Source organism: Myotis lucifugus, unplaced genomic scaffold, assembly GCF_000147115.1.
Source record: "Myotis lucifugus unplaced genomic scaffold, Myoluc2.0 scaffold_97, whole genome shotgun sequence".
Lineage (NCBI taxonomy): Eukaryota > Metazoa > Chordata > Mammalia > Chiroptera > Vespertilionidae > Myotis > Myotis lucifugus.
Window position 1 is genome coordinate 1,437,993 of NW_005871145.1, and position 23,099 is coordinate 1,461,091.

At 57.9% G+C, this 23,099-nt stretch overlaps 1 protein-coding gene across 12 annotated transcripts in view; it reads left to right on the plus strand.

Annotated features, from left to right (window-relative positions):
• The window catches only part of TNKS1BP1 (tankyrase 1 binding protein 1), a 24,367-nt gene extending 1,389 nt beyond the window's left edge, over positions 1 to 22,978 (plus strand). The window contains exons 1-12 of one of the 12 annotated variants that reach the window (XM_014458528.2): positions 2,155 to 2,288; positions 2,607 to 2,715; positions 3,759 to 4,392; positions 5,845 to 5,914; positions 8,309 to 9,733; positions 11,697 to 13,843; positions 19,885 to 20,260; positions 20,515 to 20,677; positions 20,768 to 20,904; positions 21,582 to 21,739; positions 21,980 to 22,052; positions 22,533 to 22,978. In XM_014458528.2, coding sequence (XP_014314014.1) covers positions 2,622 to 2,715; positions 3,759 to 4,392; positions 5,845 to 5,914; positions 8,309 to 9,733; positions 11,697 to 13,843; positions 19,885 to 20,260; positions 20,515 to 20,677; positions 20,768 to 20,904; positions 21,582 to 21,739; positions 21,980 to 22,040 — 5,265 coding nt within the window. In that variant the 5' untranslated portion in view covers positions 2,155 to 2,288; positions 2,607 to 2,621 and the 3' untranslated portion in view covers positions 22,041 to 22,052; positions 22,533 to 22,978. The other 11 variants (XR_002830057.1, XM_014458526.1, XM_014458525.1 and 8 more) reach the window with 11 other exon arrangements.
• Positions 22,979 to 23,099: the final 121 nt, after the last annotated feature.

The window sequence follows — 23,099 nt, forward strand, 5'->3', positions numbered from 1 at the left end:
CCCAGACCCGCGCCAGCCCCCTCCCCGGACCCCTCGGGACGCCCCCAGCCCCCCAGTCCGCCCCCACCCAGTCTGTGCCCTAGGTCCCTCGTCTTTTCGCCGGCTGCTTCGCATCCCGCGCACTGGTCTTCCGCTTCTGCTGCCGCCGCCCCCGCCCCCTCCCCGCCCCCTCCGCCCCCCTCCTCTCCTCCTCCTCTCCTCCTCCTCCTCGGCTGCTGCCGTCCCCTCTGTCCCCAGCTTTCCCACTGGGCCTCTCCAGACGGCCCCTCACCCTGGCTGTTCCGTCTTCCGTTGGCCCTCCCTCCTCCAGCAGTTCATGTGCCATCCCTGCCGACCTCTCTGGGTCCGGGTCCGGTCAGAGATCCTAGGGTCCAGAGGGGTGACCCCGCTGGCGCCCAAGTCCCTTTGGGCCCCTGCCCCGGCTGGAACTGCCCGACCTCTCCCCAGCCCTTGCAGCCCCCGATTCCTGGGGTGGGGAGTGCTCAGAGCCGCTGTGATTCTGCAGCCAGGGCTTTGGCACCTGGGTTTCCTGACGGGGGCCTGTGAGCTGCGGTGGGGTCCCCTCGGCTGGGGAAGCCGAGCCCCGCTTCATTGCTGCGCCCTCATACTGCAGAGTGTCCCTCAGGCCCCCCAGGTGAAAGCGTTTTTCGGTGCTGGGCCAGTGTGTCTCCATTTCTAATCACCCACACCATGTTCCATGTAATAATGTTCAAGGACAAGGAAACAGTCTGTGTTTTAATTTTGTTTTCCCTATCATGGGCCCCTCCCCCATGCACACTTGGCCCGGCTCTGCACAGTTATTCACCCACCCAGAGTGAGCAGTGCGCCCTGCAAGTTGGCTGACCAAGGGAATGGACAGTCTTGGGTTTCTCTCTACCCTCTTCCCTCTGCTCCCTCCCATCTTTGAAACAAGCTGGGGCAGGGTCAAAGGTGAGGGGTGGGTGGGTTTTGCAAATAGAGGGCCCTTCTTTGGATTCGGCGCTGTCTTCCCAGACTAGGAGTGGGTGACTCTGAGGAAGGCTGTGCCCGTTGCCGTTTGGAGGGGGTTAGATTTTCATGTCAGGGGCTCTGTGCGTACCACGTGTTAGGAAACATCCCCCTTCCTTTGGAACTAGAGGGAGGAGCACTCTGTCCCCCAGGCTGGAGAGCCTGGGGTGGGGGTGGGGGTGTTGTGGGTGGGATGGTGCTTCAGGAGCCAGGATGAGAACTGAGGAGGTGGTGGAGTGTCTGAAGAGCAGGTGACAGTACTGGGCCCTGTGGGAGTGAGGAATGGTCTGGGGAGAGGAGGAGGTGGTTACCAAGGATGTTAGCTCATTGGTGACACCGAATGGAATCGTGTTCATAATGGCCAACATTTATTGGGCACGTATTATGTGCTAGGCATTATGCTAAGCAGTTTGCATGCATCTTTTCCCCCGTAAGTCTCCCAACAGTCACACTAACTCCACTTTTCACCGGGGGAAACCGAGGCTTAGAGCAGTAAGCACGGTGCCTGAGGCCACACAGCTAGAAAGGGGTAGACCCACCCAGCATTGAATCAGACCCCAATCCCCCTCCTGGTTCAGACTTAGAGGAGGGACACCCAGTGACTTCTATAGGGCTGTGCTACTGGGTTTAAAATTTTCTTCTGCCCCTCAAAACCCCTCAGGCCAATCCTAGGCCAGCGAGGGCCACCCAAGTATCAGCAGTGCCTAGGCTGTGGCTGTCCTACCCTGACTGTCCTAGAAGGGGAAACCCCAGGAGTCTTCCCCCCCCTCCCCCAGGCCACCCCACCACCGGATGTTCTCAAGCCCTGTCCCATTCTCCCAGCCCAGCCTGGGCCGGCTCCTCCTTCCTCTTGGCACGGCTCTGGAAATCCAGTGGGAGGCCATTGCTATGGCAACAGGACTAGGCCCTGGCTTTTACCTCATCAAATTCCGTGCCGAAGCCAAAGCAATTGAGAAATTAAAGAAAAAAATGTATTCCAGATGTTTACTTCTTATTCCTTATTTTTCCGTGTTTGGATGAGACGGCTCTGAGGGAGGCGGGATTGGGGCAGGGATGTGGACGGAGGAGGAGGAAGGGGGGAGAGGGAACCACTCCCAGCTGCAGGAGGGAGGGAGGGAAGGAGGGTGAGCGGGAAAGGGAAGGCAGGCTGTGGGGTGGAGCCCCAGGTCGGGGAGGAGCGGGTTTTTCCCGTCTCCCCTGAAGTGATTCACGAAGAGGCTTCAGACTCTGGGGCCCTCTTGCTCTGCCCCTGAGTAGATATCTCGAGCGGGCTGCGGCACCCAAGGGGGGCCCTGGGAACAGTAAGTGGGGTGTCTCGGAGAGCTCAGCAGGGGAGGGAAGAGTAGGTAGCTCCCTGAAGCTCCAGGACTTTGTGGTTAGGAGACCAGAGTTAGAGCGTGATCTGGGAAGAGTTGAGGATAGACTGCTGGGGACCTCCCTTGACCTCCCACCGGCTCTGAAGTTCCCTCTTCCTGTCCCACACTCTGCCTCTGCTAGAAGTAGCAGGCTTCCCTTGGCCAAGCCTACTGCCAACGCCCAACCCTCTCGCCTTCTCCCTCTTATTTCCCAGGTCTTTGGCTGCCCCTACTCACACCCTCCGCTTCTCAATTCTCATGCAGGTTCTGCCGAATGTGATGAAAGTGTCTGTTCTCAGGGAAGGCACAGCCATGGCTTCCCCACCACCCCGGGAGATGGAGGAGGAGCTGGTATCTGCTGGCTCTGAGCCAGGTAGGTGCCTGTGGGTGCAGGGTGGAGCCGGGTGGCTGGGAGGGCAGTGAGAGGGGTGGAGGCTGAGCCCGCATTCTGTCCTGGAAGGGGTGGGGGAGTGATGATTCTGTTGAGGTGGGAGGGAGGAGTGCAGGATGAGTTTGAAAGGTTCTCAGTTCCTGGTAAGACCCTTTAGAACAGTTAGAGGTCTTAGATCTACAGCAGATAAGAACAAGCTACCTTCCAAATGAAGTGGGTAATGCGAGTGTTTTGCGAGGAGGAGGCGGGGGCCTAGGTGAGAAATGACGTGTACCTATAGGGATTTGAACCCAGGCCTCCTGGCTCCTGTCTAGACTCCTTTCTTAGGCTGAGCCGAATGAGTGGATGACAGAGGTTTCTGTTAGGAGGGCCACGGCCATGAGTAACCCCAAGGTCTTTTATTTGGCTTTGGAATGCCTTATATAGAAGGTAGGTTCCTAATCATGTTTTCTTTTCCTGCGGCAGATTTACTTCTGGGTGGGTTAGGTCAATAATAAGTTTGCATTCCTCATCACACACCTGGGGAGGTGGCCTGGGTGTGTCCTGGGGGAGGGACAGCCAGGAGGCAGAGTAGGGAGGTTCAGCTGGGATAAAAGGTTTGCTGTGGATGGTAGGAGGGTAGAGTGTCATGTAAGAGGATAGGACTAGATTGGAGAAATGTTGGGCTGAGGGCTTGATTATGGGTAGGTAGCATTCGTTTATTGGCTCCTTTGCTCATTCATTCATTCATTCATTCAATAAGAACGTGTTAGATGCAGAGTAGGGTACAGGGACAAATAAGGTGTCAGCTGGACCCTTAAATAGCTTTAGCTTACACGAAGGATTGAATAAACATTTTGAGAATTTGGAGACAGAAGGTGCGTCCGGGATAGGTATGGTAAACCAAGGAAGGCTTCATGGAAGAGGTGACATGTGGCTTGTGCCTTGAAGGTTGTCAACATTTTGAGTTAATAGGGTGCGAGATGAAGAAGTCTACATCCTGGTTCTTCTGACAGCCTCCCCAACCAACCCTTTCCTTTTGGTAGGTGACCCTCGGGCCAAACCTCCTGTCAAGCCCAAACCCCGGGCCCTGCCTGCCAAGCCAGCCCTGCCTGCCAAGCCCAGCCTGCTGGTGTCTGTTGGGCCGCGGCCACCCCGGGGTCCTCTGGCTGAGCTGCCTTCTGCCCGGAAGATGAACATGCTGGCAGGACCCCAGCCCTACGGTGGCAGCAGGCGTCCCCTTCCCTTTGCACCAAGACCGCCGGCCGAGACGTCTACTGGAGGAGAAGCCACCCCAGAGGCTGGGAAAGAGGAGGCTGGGAAAGAAGAGATGCCTCCGTTGACACCCCCGGCTCGATGTGCTGCCCCAGGGGGTGTGCGGAAGGCCCCCGCCCCCTTCCGTCCAGCCTCTGAGCGCTTTGCAGCCACCACAGTGGAAGAGATTCTGGCCAAGATGGAGCAGCCGCGGAAGGAGGTCCCCACCAGCTCTGACCGCCTCTGGGGCTCCCGCCTCACCTTTAACCACGATGGTAGCTCAAAATACGGCCCCAGGACCTATGGTGTGGCTACTGGTCCTGTGGATGAGGATGGTGGGACCCTCTCCAGGGAGTGGTCCCAGGAGGGGCCTGCGAAGTCTCCCACAGAGTGCCCTGAAGAGCACAGCCAGACCCCCGAGGAGAGGTGAGGGGCGGGAGGCTGTTGCGTTCTGGAGGATGAAGTAGGGGGCCCCATCTGGGACTGTGACCTTCACTGTTAGGTCCGTTGTGTGCTGTGAGTGCAGGCAGGCCCCAGGCTAAGTTACAAAGCTTTCTCCAGCAGACGGTATTATGACTAGATTCTCCTTACAGTTATAATTTTCTTTAGAGTTGATGGGCATTTATGGAGAGTTCAGATGCACAGTATGGAATGCCAAGAGCTGAACTTTGCCTCATTTAATCCACAGCCATTGTGTTTAGTGAAGGGAATATTAATGTTAGAGATGAGGCAACTGAGATTCAAAAGTGACTTCCCATGTTTCCTCAGCAACTAAGACAGAGCTGAGGTTTGAATTCATGTCTATTTCCAAAGCACACGTGCTCTTGGCTGCTGGCTCCTGTGTACGGAGCGGTGTACCAGGAGGTGCTGGTGTCTGATGAGAAGGGCACGGTCTGCCTGCAGGAGTCTGATGGGAGAGATAAGATGTGAACACACCTTGATACCAGGCCAGCTGGTGTCACTGAGCAGAGATTACGGCCGGGCTGGAGACTGGAGACTGTTGCGTGTAATACCCTTCTCCAGAGTTCTGCCAGTGCAGAGAAGGCTGGCCAGGAGGTGCCTCTTGGGGTGGTGGGCACAGGGGCTTGGAGGAAGAGGCCGAGGGATCTCAAGTGCCATCCCCAGGACAGGGAGCGCCTGCTTGAGGCACTGTTGGCCCCCTGGGCCCTTGGTGGCTCTGCGGGGCCCAGAGGCTCCCCTCCCCTTCCTGCTGCTGCGAAGAGCAGGGCTGCTGTGGTTGGGGCTGAGCCCAAAGCTGAAGACCTCTGCCCTACCCTGCCCTCCAGCCCAGCCCTTTTCTCACCTGAAAGTACCTGGAGGGCAGGGCTCTGGATTAACCCTTCTCTGTCCCAGGCCAGGGCCCCCAGGCTGGGTTCAGCCCTCTATCCTCCCCTCCCTGGCTCCAAGCAGAGCTTCAGAGGAACACCTTCAACCTTGGAAAATCACTCTGCCCCCCTCCCTCCCCCTGTGCTCGCTCCTTCTAGAAGTATTGGCAGGGCAGCCAGGCCAGCTGTACTCTCCCTGGCCAGAGGAGAACATTAACCCCTTAGGGGCTAGGGGAAGGAGGGTGATCTTTTAGGGAATCACTGGGGAGTGTGGGCTTCCAGGATGGTTTTTCTAAAGGGACTAGGGAGTTTAACCCTGGGTATAGAGGTAGGGAATAGGCACTATCTCCTGGGCCATTTTCACCATGGAGACTGGATAGCTTCTCTGTCCCCTGTGGTCCCAGGCAAGGCTCAGGAGGAAATGCCTGGGGCGGGTAACTTTGGGTGCTGCTAAAGTCACTTAGGCAGACTCTTAACATAGCTCTGTCCCCTTTTTCATCTGTCACGGGCTTCTTAATACTGTGCCTACATTTCCTGTCTTTCTCCCTCCCAGGAACCCCCCTTTGGACCCGGCCTTCAATGGGGACCTGGCTCAGCCGGCCCGCTCTGAGCCACCTACCGACGTGAGTTACCCTCCGTTATGACTTGGACTCATAGTAATTTAAAGCTGGAAGGGTCACCTGAGGTCATCTGCTCTATCTCTTTGGTTCCGATGGGGCACTGAGGGTCATGGAGGAGGTGATTTGCCCAGGGGCTGGCCCGGGGACTCAGGTTTCTTGACTCCCAGGCCAGTGCTCTTGATCCAGTGCAGTTCAGGCCATGAGGCTGCTCGATATAAGGAATAGTTATCCATTGTAACTGCCGTCAGTCACGCACCTACTGTGTGCTGGGCATGTGTCAGGAACGTTGACTGGCTTAATCCTTGTGATCACTGCAGCTAGTGGGCCCTGTTAGTCACACATGAGAGGCTCACCGAGGTTAAGTAACTTACCCAGGGGCTGAGGCAGGCTCTAGTGCTCTCCTGGAAGGACTCAGTACCTTCCTGGCAAGGAAGCCAGGCAAGCCAGGCTGTCCGGGTCGCAGGGAGAGGGGAGCAGCGGGTGGCAGTGAGGATTGAGAGGTGATGACTGATCGCCTGGAACCTCGCAGGCCACTGGGAGGACCTTGGCCTGAGTGAGGGGTTTGGAGGAGAGTTGTAAAGAGTCACCGTGCGCTCTTGGTTGCAGAGAGCTAAGAGCAGCAGCAGGGCCAGCTGGGGGCTGTTTGAGTAATCCGGGGGTGAGGTGATGGACCCTGGAGGTAGCCTGTGGTGAGATGGTGAGAAGTGGTCACTCTGGGTGGAATTTGAAAGTCAGTTTGGGCACAGGGTTTGCAGATAGATTGACGGCAGATAGAGAGAGCGTGCACACAGAGTCAAGGATGGCGCCAGGGCTTTTGGCCTTAGCAACCGGAAGGACCAGGTTGCCATTTAGTGAGAGGGCACTTGAAGGGTGAAGCAGGATGGGAGGAGATGGGAGGAGTTTGCTTCTGGATTAGTTGAGTTTGAGATGTCTTTTCGACATCCACGTGGACATGTCAAGTGGGCAGTGGGCTATTTGAGTCTGGAGCTCCAGGGGAGTGGGTGAGCCTCTGGAGGGAAGAGGACTGAGGCCCAGCCCAGCCCAGCCCAGCTGAGGAGAGGACGGAGGAGAGGATGGAGCAGCTGCCAGGTGGGAGGAAAGCTGGCGAGAGTGGAGTCATGGAGGCTGTAGGAAGCCAGCTTCCATGATGGGAGGAAGAAGGCAGGAGGAGGGAGGGGGTAGGAGGGTGGAGGGAGGGGAGAGGAGGGTGGGTCAGCCGGCAGATGCAGCCCGCAGGTCAAGGAAGGTTCACTGAGAATGGGACTTAGCTACAAGGAAACATCGTGACCTTGACCAGAGCAGTTAGGTGGCAAGGTGCAGGAAGCAGCCTGTTTGGGGCTACAGTAAACGTAGACAAGGTGTTCAAGAAAGTGAGCGGTAGCTAGAGAGAGAGGTGAGGGCAAGAGTGTTTTTCTTCTTTTTAGGGTGGAAGAAGTCAGAGCAGTTTGTGCTGATGGAAATGATCCAGGAGCGGAGGAAAAAAATCAGTGACGCAGGGGAGAGGGGAGGGGTTGGCCTTAGCCCCGAGCAAGGACAGTTCACTGTCTGGGATCCCGTCAGGTAGCAGGGTGTGGGCGTGCCATGCCGTGGCCTCTGTATTCTCAGGGAAGCAAGGTCGGCAGCTGAGAGAGGATGGGAGATGTCTGAAGTTTGAAAGCATTGCCCCCATCATCCCACAGCATGCACTCTATAAGTCCTGTCCTGAGGCCACGTGCACGAATCTTACTTACTCCTCTCCTAAGTCTGTGAGGGGGACATTGTTGCCACCAGCCCTAATGGACAGAAGGGGAGGCTGAGGCTCAGAGAAGTCAAGTGACCACCATATGGGAGGGCCTGCAGCTTACGAGAGGCGGTGCGGGTGACTCTGTGCCTGAAGCCCGAGGCCTGCCTGCTTCCGTCAGCAGCGCTGGGACCTGGGGGTGCACCGAGCAGGGTGGGCAGCTCCACATCCCCTGAGCTGCTCCTGGGAGCTGCCCTGGGCTTGGAGACCTGCTCTGAAGCAGAACCCCCACATGCCCTGATGGTCAGATGTCCAAATTCCCTTTTCCCTTTATAAAGCCAGTGTTCTTGACCATGAACCATGGACTCTTAGGAGATCCTTCAACGAGCGTTGGGATAGGTGGGTGGGAGTGTGTGAACCACCTGAAGTCGGGGGGTCATACTGTGTGAGTAGGGCTGTGTGTGTTTTCTGGGGAGAGGGTCTCAAGGAGGGGGCAGAGAACCTTAGGAAGTCCTAATACTTGGGGCCTTTCCCAGCTGTCCTGAGAGGCCCCCAGTTTTCTCCTGTCTGTGGAGTGAGAGGTGAAAAAGCAGCTGACCTGTGGTCTATATGGGGTTGGCAGGGGTCTCCTCCACCTACCGGAAGGTGCGTGATGGCTCTCAACCTTTCTCTTGCAGGTTTCCAAGCCCTGGGTCCCCTCAAGTCCAGGCCCCACCTCAGAGAATGGAGGGTTCACCAGCCCAGGCCTCCCTGCTGAAGTCTCAGGCCCAGCCCCTGGGTCTCCCCAACTTCACTCACCCCTCCAGCGCTCTCCCCGCCACTCTCATCCTCCAGAGGTCCAGAGCCCCGCAGCTTCCGGGCCTTCTCCCTGCCTCCCTGCGACCCCAGCATCCCCAGTCGTGGTCCTGCCAGATGAGGGCACCTGCCATGCCCCTAGCCCAGGGCTCCCTGATTTGGGAGCCCCAGATGCCCCCAGACCCAGTAGCCCGCCCGTGGAAAAGGTCTCGGGGAGCCACAGCCCAGAGCAGCTTCCAGCCACCTCACCCCGGCCCCCGATGGAGGGGGGTGAGTTGCTTGATCCTGATCGGACGTTCCCATCTGGTGAGGAGGTGGCCAGGGGTGACGCAGAGCTCCGCCCCACCGGCCTGGGTCAGCGCCGATTTTCTGAAGGTGTGCTCCGGCTGCCTGACCAAGAACAGAAGCTGGGGGGCTCGCTGGCTGACCTGCTCCAAACCCAGGGGGGCCAGTCAGCCCTGGAGCGTCCCTTTGGGTGTGGGACAGAGTCCAACTGGAGCTTGTCACAGTCCTTTGAATGGACCTTCCCCACTCGGCCTTCGGGTCTAGGGGTGTGGCGGCTGGACTCCCCGCCTCCCTCCCCCATCACTGAAGCCAGTGAGGCCGCAGAGGCTGAGGCTGCAGCTGCAGAAGCTGCGGCTGTGGAGGCTGAGGCTGTGGCTGCGGAGGCTGGGGCCACTGCGGCTGGTGACTTGGCTGCATCCGGTGGGGAGAGAGCGTTCCAGCCGGGGCGAGGGGTCTGGTCAGCTCCAGAGGGACCAGGAAGGCCTGGTTCTTGGGGGCAGACAGATGATTCGGGCATCTCCCCAAACCAAAAGGGTGATGGGGAGAGTCAGCCTCCATCCCCAGCTGATCCCCTCAAGCCTCTGCCAACAACAGGGGGCCCACCTGAACCGGCCTTGCTGCAGGCAGAGGAGAGGTGTGAGGAGCAGGAGCCCCTGGCCGGACAAGAGTCCCCACTCCCTCTGGCCACCAGGGAGGCCGCCCTGCCTGTCCTGGAGCCGGTCCTGGGGCAGCAGCAGCCAGCACCCCCTGACCAGCCCTGTGTCTTCTTTGCTGACACCCCTGGCCCTGGGAAGGCATTGCCTGCTGAGGAGGAGGCTGTGACCCTGGCCCGGGCTGTGACCACCCAACCCAGGACAGAGGCTCAGGACCCCTGTAGGGCGTCCCCCGAGCCTGCAGGTCCTGAAAGCAGCTCCCGCTGGCTGGATGCCCTCCTGGCTTCACCACCCCCCAATGCTGGCAGTGCACGGCGGGGAGCTGGACCTGAGCTGAAGGGCACACAGACCCCAAGTGCCTGCTCCGAGGTGAGGACGGGCACAGGGCGGGCGGGGGCCTCGGGATGGAAGCCAGGGCTTCAATGGGCTTCGCTCTTTCTGAGTGGACTTCATTTGTCTAGAGCTTGGGGTACAGCTATGAGCAAGGCACCTATGGCGTGTCCCTCACAGCTGTGCAGTCTGGCAAAGCTGTTGGCCGGGGCTAGGGATGGTGCTTAGAGTTCAGAGTGTGTACCAGTTCCAGCATCCACTAGCTGAGTGGCTTTGGGAATGTGCCCTAACCTCCAAATGTCAGAGTCCTTGCATAATAACATTAGGGTTGTACTGCAGGTAAAGTGAGATGTGGAACACGCTCTGAGCTTGGCACATACTGAGCGTTCAAACCTTTATTAGGACTAGTATTGTGAAAGGCAACGGAGTGTGGCCACTTAGAGCGTGGGTGCTGGAACCTGATGGCCTGGGTTCATCTCCTGGTTCTGTTATTTGCCCAGGTGTGACCTTGAGCAAGTTACTGTCCTGCCTGTGCCTCAGTTTGTGCAGCTGTAAAATGGGAATAGCAGTCATGAACTCTACCTAATAGGGTCATTGCAAAGACTAAAGGAGCTATGATACCTGTAAAGTACTGACAGTGGCACCTAGCTCATCATGAGTACTTAGTACATCATGAGTTTGTTTCTCTCCTCTTGATTCCCAGGGACTCCTCGGCTGGGCTCAGAGTTATTGCCATTGAGCTCAAGACCTGCCTTGTAGACAGGCAGCCAAGGTCCAGAGCCGGCGAGCCTTGTGCAAGATTACCCAGCGAGTTGATGGCTGGGCTTGGGCCCAGTGCCCTTTCTCCTTCCACATTTCCTGTCATTTTAAGGGCTGGAGTCCAGGTGGCTTTTGAAATGTATTTTTCTAGCCCAGCCTGGGCTGGCAGGGGCGGGAGTGAAAGGGAGGAGGAGGAGCCAGGGGCCGTTTGAGGGAGCTGGTGGCAGAGGAGGAGCAGGAAGGAGTTAAGACCCAGCTCGTTCCTGCAGTAGGTGTGTCTGTCCCGGGATGTGGGTGACTCAACTGGCTTCTGGGCGGGGCCACCAGAGCTGCAGCTGCTCTAGAGGGAGTAGGGCCAGGGTGAGCCCAGAGCCTGAGCCGCCTGCCGCCCGACAGGTCCGGGCAAAGGGGAGTGCCCAGCCCTGCCTACCCAGCTGCCTGGGGTGGGTGCTGGGGGCAGGGGCCATGGCCCGGCTTGGGGATGGGGAGCACACCATGTCTGTCTTGGAGAGGCTGTTGGCCAACGCTGCCTTGCGGGATGAGGCCGGCCGGCTGCACAGCCCTGAGGCCAGGGCTCACCCGCCCTCAGGAGTGAGTCAGGGAGTTCGGGTGTGGAGCCCTGGCTGGGAGTTTTGCCTGGTCAGGCTGTCCCTCCTGTCTCCCCCGGGGCCGGGGTGAGGGAGGGCTGGGAGGTCTTCCTGGGGAGGCCGGGCAGTGGGTGCTTTCCTGAGGGCAGGAGGGCTGGGAACTCCTAGGACTAGACGGGCTGGGGTGGCGGTGGAATCTCACCGTGGAAAGGAGGTGGTGAAGGGGCTTTGAGTCTTGTCCTTTCATAAAGAAAGTGTGCCCCACACCCTGTGAAGACACACCAAGCCTGGCTGCCTATCTCCTGGCTGTTGGCCAAGTGTTGCCCAAGGGCTGTAAACATGACCCAGGGTCATCGATTGAGTACCCATTGCTGAGTGCTCTTTGCGAGCCAGTGCTATGCAGAGTACTTGGCTTAAATGATCTTGTTTGATCCTCCCTAACCACCCATGCAGTAGGAGTTATCCCTGTTTAAGGATGAGGACCATGAGGCCCAGAGTGGTTAAGTGATTTGCTCAAGGTCACACAACTGGGATACACACCCAGGCTTTTTGTTGCCAAAGTGTGGCGCTCGCTCGCTCGGGCACCAGACAGTGCTGACTCCCATTCTGGATCGACTCTCAGTGTTGTTTCTTTGTTTCTCTTTTCTGATTCCCAGGGACTCCTCGGCTGGGCCCAGAAAGATCTGCAGAGTGAATTTGGGATTGCAGCAGATACACAGTCCAGCAGTTTTAGCCCTTCCAGCTGGTCCCAAGACACTTCTCAGGACTATGGCCTTAGGGGTGCGAGCCCTAGAGGGGACCCAGGCCTTGGAGAGAGGAACTGGTCCAGCAAGAGTGGGCAAGGAGCAGGGGAAGGGGGCGCCAGGGAGTGGGCCAGCAGGTGTGGCATCGTTGGCCATGAGGAGGTGGAGGTCCAGGAGGAGGTGGAGGTCGGCAGCCCGCATGGGAGCGGGGGGCTCCCAGCCCAGGACCGGGTGATTGGAAAGCCAGCCCCGCTTGGCACTCAGCAGAGCCAGGAGCCGGATGTTCAGGACTGGGAGTTTAGAAAGAGGGATTCCCAGGGCATTTACTCCAGCCGGGATGTGGAACTCCAGGACCAGGAATTCGGCAAGAGGGATGTGCTGGGCTCTTACAGCAGTCAGGACGCGAGCCTTCAGGGCTGGGAGTTTGGGAAGAGAGATTCTTCGGGGGCTTATGCCAGCCAGGAAGTGGAGGAAGTGAGGAAGAAGGACCACCTGGGCAAGTACAGCAGCCAGGATGCCGACGAGCAGGACCAGGAGTTTGGGAAGAGAGATTCGTCGCTTGGCATCTTTGGCAGCCAGGGAGCTGAGCAGCCGGACCTGGATTTCGGGAAGAGTGCCTGGATGAGGGACTACAGCAGCCGTGGCAGCGCCACGGCCCTCAGCCCCCAGGACCGCGGCTTCGGGGTGAGAGCCCTGAGCACCACCTTCAGTCCTGAGGAAGCCCAGCAGCAGGATGAGGAGTTTGAGAAGACTCTGAGTGGAGGAGATGGCCTGGGCGAGGCCAGCGGGGACCCAGGCCAGCCAGAGGAGAGAGAGTTGGGGGGCTTGTTCAGCCCCAGCAGCCCCCAGAACCAGGACGGAGCACGGGGACCGAGAGCCCAGAGCAGCTGGCAGGACAGCGGTGCCAGCCAGGAGGTTGAAGGGCTGCACAGAAGACAGCAGGCAGGGGACGAGAGCCCAGGCGATGCCGACCCGGAAGACAGGGAAGTGGGGCAGCGAGGCTGGGCTGGCGACTTCAGCCTCGGTGTGGTCTCCCAGCCAGAGGCGGCCTTCAGCCCAGGGCAGCGAGACTGGAGTGGTGACTTCTGCATGGAGGCTACCAAGGGGAGCCATCATTTTGGGATCATTGGCCATGACCGAGTGGGCGGTGCTGGCCCGAGTCCTTCTGGCAAGATCGGAGGTGGCCACTTTGTGTCTCCTGAGAAGACCTCGACTGGGCCCGTGGACTGGACTGACCAGCTGGGCCTCAGGAACTTGGAAGTGTCCAGTTGTGTGGGTTCTGGCATCTCGAGTGAGGCCAGGGAGGATGCTGTGGGACAGACCGGCTGGTCGGATAACCTGCGGTTGAGAGATGTGGACCTGGCTAGCCGTTTGGAGGCTGGGGGTTCTGAGGAGCCCAGGGAGATGGGAGTTGGGGAGAAGGACTGGACTTCTGATGTCGGGGTGAGGGGCAGAGATTTGGCTGGGGTGGGGGAGGCAGAAGGCCACAGCCAGGCCAGAGAGAGTGGCGTGGGGCAGACCAACTGGTCAGGTGTGGAGGCCGGAGACTTCCTTAAATCAAGGGAGCGTGGAGTGGGACAGGCAAGCTGGACACCGGACCTGGGGCTCAGGAACATGGCCGTGGGGCCAGATAGCAGCTCCAGGGAGCGTGGGGTGGGCCAGGTGGACTGGGGTGACAGTCTGGGCCTGAGGAATTTGGAGGTGCCATGTGACCTAGAGACTGGCGGTTCTCGGGAGCCGCGAGGATGCGGAGTGGGGCAGATGGACTGGACCCAGGACCTGGGGCTCCGGAATGTGGAGCTCTCTGGGACTCCGAGTGAAGCCAGGGAGCATGGGGTGGGAGAAGTTAGCCAGTGCCAAGAGCTCGGCCTCAGGGACACTGGCATCTTGTGCCCTGGCCAGGAGGCCAGAGACCCAGACCCCATGGAGGCCAGGGAGCTGGGGGTTGGCGAGACGAGTGGACCAGAGACCCAGGGCGAAGATGACTCCTCGCTTTCCTTGGAGACCTGCCCTGAAGACCCCGGAATGGAGATGGGAGAAGCCCCCGGCTTCGGAGCCAGGTAAGGGGACACCATCCCGGTGTGCGAGGGGACGTGTGCCGGATGCCTGAAAAATTGCAACCTGTCTGAATGGTGACTGTGATGTTGGAGGTGATACTACTCGTGCAGCCCACGCTTTAAGCTTCCTTGGTGACGTCATAGTGTGACTGCTGGAGGAAATGGTACGCGCCCACCTCTGGAGACTCCCGCTGAGCACAGTGGCTGTTCCCCAGGCCTCTCAGCTCTAGTCGCAGGTGCTCCTGGGCCAGGACCACAGTGCTTTCGTGGGCATAGGAAGGACTCTGTCTTCTTGGTCTTGGCCACTCCAGGTCTGGAGTGAGGTGGACAGTGGCACATTGTCTCTCAGGAGGTTAGGAACGTGGTGCTTCTTGTCTGCCCCGTTTTAAGGCCCAGAAGAAGCAATAATTTAAGAACCCAAAGGGCATTGGGACCTGACTCCTGGCCACATGACCTTGGCCTCCCTGCAGAGCGGCTGAAAAAGAACTTCGTATGCCGAAACCGGTTTGGCTCAGTGGATAGAGCGTCGGCCTGCGGACTCAAGGGAAGAACTTCGTATGCCGAAACCGGTTTGGCTCAGTGGATAGAGCGTCGGCCTGCGGACTCAAGGGTCCCGGGTTCGATTCCGGTCAAGGGCATGTACCTGGGTTGCGGGCACATCCCCAGTGGGAGATGTGCAGGAGGCAGCTGATCGATGTTTCTCTCTCATCGATGTTTAAAAAAAAAGAACTTCGTCAAGGAACACGTTGGTAGTTTTGTGAGCCAGCCACAGTCTGTCTCAGGAACTTTTATGTTCTAAAACCAACTGAGGTGATTTCCCATCAGGAAGGAGTGCAAAAAGGCATTGCATCTCTTTTTAATTATCTTCTTGACATTTACATATGTCCCCCTTCTCTCTCCCCTCCTTTGCCCATCTCCACCCAGCTCCGCCACCCCTCCCTTGGCTTCACCACTCTGTTGTCTGTGTCCATGGGCTGTGCCTATGTGTTCTTTGGCTACTCTCTTCACCTTCTATCCAGGTCTCCCCACGTTCCCCCACCCCCCACCCCAACACATTGCAGCTCTTTGTTAACATTTCTGTCTACTGAGATTTGGATTCCTTGTCTTGACAGTAGAATGTTTGACCTTTCCCAACCCTGGAGCTTCTCACCAGCCATGTAGGAAGGGAAGGGAGGTGTGGGGCTGATGGTAGTGGGAGGGGGGCAGGGGGGACCGGGAAGGGTCTAGAGGGAATGGGGGAGGTGTTTGAAGGGTTGGGAAGGCATTAGGGACTGAGGAGGAGGAGGGGGAGAGGAAAGGACAGAGCAGGGCCAGGCTGATGCTCAGGGGGCTGAGGCTATAGAGGGAGTTGGAGGAGCGCGGGGAGGAGGGATGGGGCGAGTGCACGGGACTAGGAGTCCAGGGGCTCCTGGGTCCTGGACATCTCTGAGCCTCTCTCTGACGTGGGACTTGGAGCCTCAGCGTTCCTGGTGCTGCGGCATGTGGGCGCCTGTGGCTGCTCTGATTTCTCTTCTGGGGACTCAGGACTCTGCAGTCCCCAAGGGCCCTGCTGCACACCTGACCTCATTGATCTTCACAGCTGCAGGTGAAGCAGGAGGGATTAGTACCCCTCCACTTTGCAGGAGAATAGGGGTGTTAGGGTCACAGAGTCAGAGTGTGTCTTTCCTATGTCTCTACGTCAGGTGTGGCCACCGCGTTCGGGACTCAGACTACGAAGCAGTGGGGCCACCCCCCTCCACCTTTCCCCTCCAGTGGTGGCTCTTAAGAAGGGAAAGTGGGAATATCTTTCCCTTTGGTTAGGATGGAGGGAGAGGCTGGCCTGGTGGGAGCTGGTGAGGGGACGGGTTGGGGACCAGGAGGTTAGTGGCAGAGAAGCAGGGGTCTCCATCACAGGATGTGTAGCTGTTACAAGTTTGGAAAATGCTGGCGACTCTGTGGCCATCCCCGAGACTTAGAGTGAGTGCGTGTGTATTAGCAAGCACCAGCCCATTAAAGCCGAAGAGTAAGGAAGCATGTTTACCTTTCTCTAACGCAGTTTTCACCGCAGGAATTTTTAGAACGTGCAATGCCTGACTCTAGGGGCACTGACCTCTTCCCCTTTAGATTGTCAGATAAAAAGTGACAATAGCCAACACAACAATAGCCGTCCAGTGTGAATGAATCAACATTATACTATTTTGTGTGTGTATGTGTTTTTTTAATCCTCACCCAAGGATATTTTTTCCTTTTTTTTTTTTAGAGAGTAGAAGAGAGGGAGGGAAAGAGAGGAGAGAGATAGAGATAGAGAGAGAGAGAGAAACATCTGTGTGAGAGAGACACATAGATTGCTTGCCCCCCGAATGCACCCCCACTGTTCTGGGGATCGGCCTTGCAACCCAGGTACACACTCTTGACCGGGAATTGAAACCGAAACTCTTTAGTGCTCAGACTGATTCTCTAACCACAGGGCAACACTGGCCAGGGCTATACCTTTTTTTTTTTTTTCCAGATTGGCAAAAAATATATATTTCCGGTGTGCTGCAAAATTTTAGTAATTAGTTTATGTGTCCCATGAGGTGAAAAAGGTTGAAAATCACTGTTCTAACACAATGTTTCCCAAACTTCACTAATAGCCAGGGCCTCTTGAGTTCTGAGCAGCTGGTTTAGAGAGATTCTACGCTCTGGAAAGTTACTCTTTAAAGGAAAAATTGGAGGTTCCCATGGTAATGAGAAGTCCTGGAGGGTAGTTCAGAGTAGGCCTTGGGCCCATCTGCCAGGTTCGGGTCTTGATTCTGTTACCATCTTTGTGACCGTGGGTGAGTTCCTTCTCAGCGCCTCCGATTCCTCCGCTGTGAACCGGGAGTGATTTACTCCCAGTGCTCACCGGGTCGTTGGCGTTCACATGGGCGAAGTGGTAGATCTGTCTGGCACGTGGTAAGCACTGGGAAAGTGCCTGCTACCTGTGGTTGTACCTGTTTTGCAGATTTGGATGGATGTGCCCATAAAGTGAGGCCGCTGGGGACATTTTTTGTCACCATTCCTGTGTGGGATGAAGGTTCCCCCACACCGGTCACTGGCTGGAATGCTGCCTGGCAAACTGTGACATGACAAGACCGGCGTCGGGGTGGGGGTGGGGAGACTGCTCGGCCCCTCCTCTGTGTCCAGGGCCACCTTGTCCTGGGGGGAATGGCGCTCCTGGGTCCCTCAAGAGCTGGTGCATTGCCCCCTCCCCTCTCTGGCCTCCTGGTATCTGTCCCTCCCCCTGAGCCTGTAGAAATCTGTAGTCTCAGGTGCCCTTTTTGCAGATCTACGTACTGCATACCATTCCTGGGTTTGCACCTGGAGTGCGGGTGGGCCCAGCCCTCAGGAGACTCAGCATCCCGATGGGGCAAAGGGTATAGAGCAGTGGTTCTCAACCTTCCTGATGCCTCGACCCTTTAATACAGTTCCTCATGTTGTGGTGACCCCCAACCATAATTATTTTCGTTGCTACTTCATAACTGTAATTTTGCTACTGTTATGAATCGTCATGTAAATATCTGATATGCAGGATGTGTTTTCATTGTTACAAATTGAACATAATTAAAGCATAGTGATTAATCACAAAAACAATATGTAATTATATATGTGTTTTCCGATGGTCTTAGGCTACCCCTGTGAAAGGGTCGTTCGACCCCCAAAGGGGTTGCGACCCACAGGTTGAGAACCGCTGGTATAGAGGGTATAAGATGAGCCAAGTCCTGAGGCCAGGAACCTGTGTTGAGGATGATGATGTTTATCCTAAAAATGTATCAAATGTTAGCTATGTGCTGGGCACACATTTCTGCCAATAAACCCAGCAAAGTCTAGTACTTCTGTTATCCCCATTTTACAGACGAAGACACAGGCTCAGAGCAGGTCGGTAGGTAACACTGCCAAGGCCACAGGCACAGTAGGGGATGGAACCCAAATGTGCCCTGGAGTGGCCGTGCTCAGCACAGCCTGTCTGCATTGCCTGCCAGGAAGGGGCTCAGGTTAGAGGTGCTCTGGGTGCTCAAGAGGGAGGAAGCTTCTCTGGAGATGAGGAGCAGGTCCTTGTGCCAGCCACACGCCTTCTCTGGGGTTTAGACAGGCCGGGGGGATGGTCACACTGCATTCCCCAGCGTCCCCGCCCCCCCTCCCATGGCCTCCCCCAGGACTGCCCTCTGCCCACCTGGTGTGGGGCCAGGTCTCGCTCTGGATGTGGGTCTTCCTTTTTTAAAAATGATTGGTTTTTAGAGAGAGAGAGGAAGGGAGAGGGAGAGAAATAGCAATGTGAGAGCAAAACATCTATTGGCTGCCTTCTGGGGTTCGAGCCCGCAACCGAGGCGTATGCCCTGACCGGGACTTGAACTAGCAACCTTTCAGTGCACAGCACAACGCCCAACCAACTGAGCCACACCAGCCAGGGCTGCATGTGGATCTTTCCATTCACCCGTCACTGTTTCACATCCCCTCGGCTCTTCCTTAGCCTGCTCTCTGCCCCACCCGGAGAGCTTGGGGCAGGGCCTCTTCAGGCTGGGAGGGGTGCTGTTGCCACCCCCTCCTACCCCCTCTCCTGATTTGAAGCAGCAGGGTGAGCTGGCTTTGGCCCCCATCCAGGCTGCTGCACTTCTGCTGCGGCCTCCTCCGCCTCCCTCCCCGCCAGACTGCTTCAATTTCCATCTGTCAGCAGCTTGTGGAAGGACAGACTGACACACATCCTTTCCAGCCCTCCTGCTTCGGTCTTGGTACTGAATCACCTGCCTCACTCTCCACCCCTCCAGTCCATGGGGAACTCAAGGCCTGGCTCTCACCAGCCTTTGCCATGCCTGTGCATGGTGTGAGTGTGTGCGTGTGCATGGTGTGAATGTGCATGTGCATCTTGTGAGTGTGTGTGTGCATGGTGTGAGTGAGTGCGTGTTGTGTGCGTGTGCATGATGTGAGTGTATGGTGTGAGTGCGTGTGCATGGTGTGAGTGTGCATGTGCATGGTGTGTGTGCGTGTACATGATGTGTGTGCATGGTGTGAGTGTGTGTGTGTGCATGTTGGTGTGGCTCTGCTGGCAGGAGTGACAGACGACGTGCACACCATCCTGCCTGAGGTGTGCTGTGAGTGGGTCGGGGTGTCTGTGTGTGGGGTGGCAGCTGGACAACACACGAGCTCTTGTGTGAGGTGGTGAGAGTGCACGTGTGCTGTGCGTATGTGCTTGTGTTGTGTTTTGAGGGAGCAGCAGGCAGAAGACACCTAAGCCACATTGAGATGCAAGCTGCTGCGCTCAGCAAACGTTTGCTTAGTTCTGCTCCTGACCAGGCTGGGCCAGGGGTGGGGGGAACAAAGGCAAAAGCGGCCTCATCCTAGCCCTTGCGCTGCTCACAGACTGGCAGTGGGGACAAAGCCTCAGCCCCTGAGGCAGGGGCTGGCCCAGGTGGAGCCCTGGGCTTGCAGGGCCGAGGAAGGGTGGCGGCTCGGGGAGGGGAGCAGGCCAGCCTCGGCGGAGGAATTAAGCTGCAGGGAGAGTGAGTGGAGGGGTCATGGGGGAAGCTTTCCCTGTGGCGGGCGAGGGAACAGTGTGTCCAGATACACGGCAGCCTGCAGGGCCTGGCATGTTCTGTGAGACGGGCACAGGGAGAGGTGACATGGGCAGGGGCACTGAAGAGGCTGCGAGGCTCATCCCCAGGCAAGTGTGTGCCCAAGCAGGTGCCCTGGGAGGGACACTGAGACAGCTTGACCACATGGAAGGCAGTAGTAGCAATAGCTGCTGTTCATCGGGCACACGCTGAGTGCCAGGCGGTGGGCTTGTGCTTCAGGTTCTCATTTCATTCCCCCGACAGCACTGTAAAGTTGGAAGCTTTTGTAGGTGAAGGGACTCGCCCAAAGTCTCCTACGTGGAGGACCCAGGATCTGAACCTGCCAGACTGGTCCACTCATCCCTTCTGTGCTGTGTTGTGTGTGGTCTTGACCGTGCCCTTCGGGAAGGAGAGGGGAGACAGAACCTGTGAAGGGGCTTTGGGGGAGGGGGATGTGGCCGCACAGTGACCTTGTTCTCTGGTCCGGCTCCTTTGCAGCCCCAGCAGCGGCTGCCTGGCCCGCTCTCCACCCTCCGCCTCCCAGGGCCTGCTGGAGGAGATGCTGGCCGTCAGCAGCTCCAAGGCAGCGGCCCGGAGGGAGTCGGCAGCTTCTGCTTCGGGCCTGAGGACCCTGTTGGAAGAGGAAGAAACCACGGCAGGTGCCGATCGAGGGGAGCCCCTGGAGCCCCGCAGGGACCGTCTGCCCTCCTGGAGGCCCCAGCCTGATGGTGAAGCCAGCCGGACAGAAGAGGTGGATGGCACCTGGAGCCCTGCAGGGGCCGGGCTGGGCGAGCAGGGTCCGATGTACCCCCCTCGGCGACCCTCCCAAGGCCCTTCCCCCAGCTCTCCCAGTCAGGACTTCTCCTTCATCGAGGTCAGTGGAGGCTGAGCCCAGGGCAGTGGATGGGCTATTGGGGGGATGGGGAGCCAGAGCCTGGTCCCTGGGGCTCCTCCAGCTGCTCAGAGCCCTGAGCCGTCTCAATCCAGGGGGCAGAGTGGGTGGGGGGTGAAGGGTAGGGGTGAGTCACACGAACAGGTATCTGCTCACAGCGGCTGCTTTGAAGGGTTCACCTGGGATGGGGCAGGACCACGGGACGGCGATGGCAGTGGTGTTGCCGTTGTCCCAAGCAGGACACCGAGATCCTCGACAGCGCCGTGTATCGAAGCCGTGCCAGCCTGGGGCGCAAGCGTGGGCACCGGGCCCCGGCCATCCGGCCCGGCGGTACCCTGGGGCTGTCAGAGGCGGCAGACTCGGATGCACGCCTGTTCCAGGACTCTACGGGTAGGGCCAGTGAGTTCTTTGTCTGTGTCGATGTGGGGGTGAGCCGGGGGGTGGGGGCCCGGGGTTGCTCTCTGCTGAGCCCTCCTTGGGCCCTTGCAGAGCCACGAGCTTCTCGGGTGCCGTCTTCAGACGAGGAGGTGGTGGAGGAGCCTCAGAACCGCAGGACACGGATGTCCTTGGGCACCAAGGGGCTGAAAGTCAACCTCTTCCCTGGCCTGAGCCCGTCAGCCCTGAAGGTACCATTCAGTTACTCAGCAAACACATCCAGCCGCTGGCCCCTTGAACCCAGCCCTCCTTCTCCCCATCATCTGTTCATTCCCCCACCTCTTGCCCATTCCTCCTCATTCTGCTCTCCATGGAGGACCCTGCCTGACCCTGCGCTCGCTGTGTGCTAAGTGTGATGGAAGGAGGAACAAGGCTGTTCCATGTCCCAGAACCTCGTGGGGTAGTGGGGGGACACCATGTCCATAGTGCTGGTGAATGGAGACATTTAGGGGTCATAGGAAGGTGCAGATAAGGGCTGGGCCTGTTCAAAGAGGGAAGTTATTTCATAACAGTGGGGTGCTGGCGGGTAGGAGGGTAGATTGGGAAGGCCTCCTGTAGCACTTGCTTTTAGCTTTGGCTTGCATAGGAGTTGCTGGGAGGCCTTGCAGGCAGAGGGAACCGAGAGCAAAAGCTGGACGTCACCACTGGCTTTGTCCAGCTGAGTTCGCCTGAACTCAACATATCTCTTTGGGGGGCTGCTGTGGAAGGCAGAGCTCAGCTCAGGGAAGTTTGTCGTTAAGTGACTTCCCACCCATCTGGGTAAAAGGACTGCAGAGGGGTTTGGGCCTGACTGTGGGGACTGCCTGCCCTTCTCCCAGTGCTCTTGCCTGTCCCGCTGACATCTGTCTGCACTGGACTTGTCTCTCAGGCCAAGCTGCGCCCCCGGAACCGCTCGGCTGAGGAGGGGGAGCTGGTGGACAGCAAGTCGAGCCAGAAGGAGTCTGCGTTCCAGCGCTCCAAGTCCTGCAAGGTCCCAGGGCTGGGGAAGCCCCTCGCCTTACCTCCGAAGCCAGAGAAATCCTCAGGGTGGGTGACCTGAACTCGGGGCATTGACTGAAACCCCACATTACGTAGAGGAGAACCGAAGCTCGGGGCGGAGGTCAACCTGCCCCAAATTAACTGTATTAAGTTGGTGGCAGAGTTCCTGTCTGTAGCCAGGCCCTGGGCTGCCTCTTCTCACTGGGGTGGGGGTTTTCATTCCTGCCTCTCCTCATTCTGTTCAGCTTTCCTCCGGTTGCTTTGTGACCTTTGCCTTCTGCCTTTTAGGTCAGAAGGATCATCGCCCAGTTGGCTACAAGCCCTGAAGCTGAAGAAGAAGAAGGTCTGAGAAGTCACTGAGGTGAGGGCAGGTCCCTGGGCTTGGGCCTGGCTGGGTTAGGGAATGGGGTTCAGCGTGAGCAGGGGATGCCCTGGAGGATGCGGGAGGTTCCCCTTTGCTCTCCATTGCCCTTTCTCTGCCAGGCTGGAAACAGGCAGATGGAACCAAGTTCCAGAGACTTGGGGGGGGGTCCCTTGACTTCCCCTCAGTTTTGCCCAAAGAACAAAGTGTTGTCATCTGGCCTTTGATGGACGAGGAGGGCTTCTATCCCAGCCTTCCTCCCTGGGCCAAGGATGGTCCCCGGGCCCTGTGGCTGTCCTGGTGTGCTCCACAGCCCTTCTGGTCTGGGACCCCAGGGCACTCACCAGGGACCTTCCTTACAACTAGGCTGTGTGGGGAGGACTCTGTGGGAGAGCACGATGGGCAGGGAAGGAAGCTGAAGCATCTCCTCTGCCCGCCACGGTCGGCTCCCATGAGCTCCTCTCTTCCCTCCCGGTGCAGGTCCTTCCCATCTGGCAGTCTCAAGCAATGCCCGTTCCTGTGGGGTCCCTGGCGAGGAGATGGCTGGAGCCCCTTCTCCCCCATGTCCCAGGCTGTAGCCTCTGTCCCCCTCTGCCTCTGTCTGAGGAGCGTCTGGGGAGGCACATTTATGCACTTTGTATCACCTTCCCAACTTCCCTCCACACCTTCCCTCCCGGCCTGGATTCCGTCGTTAGTGGTCCAAGGTTCTGGTCCTCCCTCCGTGTACCCACCTCCCTCTCTGCTTCCTCCTCCAGCCTCCCTTGGGTTTTGTTTTGATACCAATTTATAACATTTTTTATAAAAGCCTTTGATTTTGTAATGGATGGAACCCAGCCCCACCCCAGGTCTCCCTCTGCCCTGCCAGGTGCCCCATAGAGACCAATAACATTTTGCCACTGAAACAATAAAGTTTTTTTGGAATTGGTGCTGCCCAGTTGTGGTGTGTGGTCATGGTGCCCCGTAACCCTATCCAAGGCTGTAGGTGGGAAATGCTGGTTCTAGCCCTGACCCACCAGGAGCTCACTCTGCTATGGAGTGTCACTACCC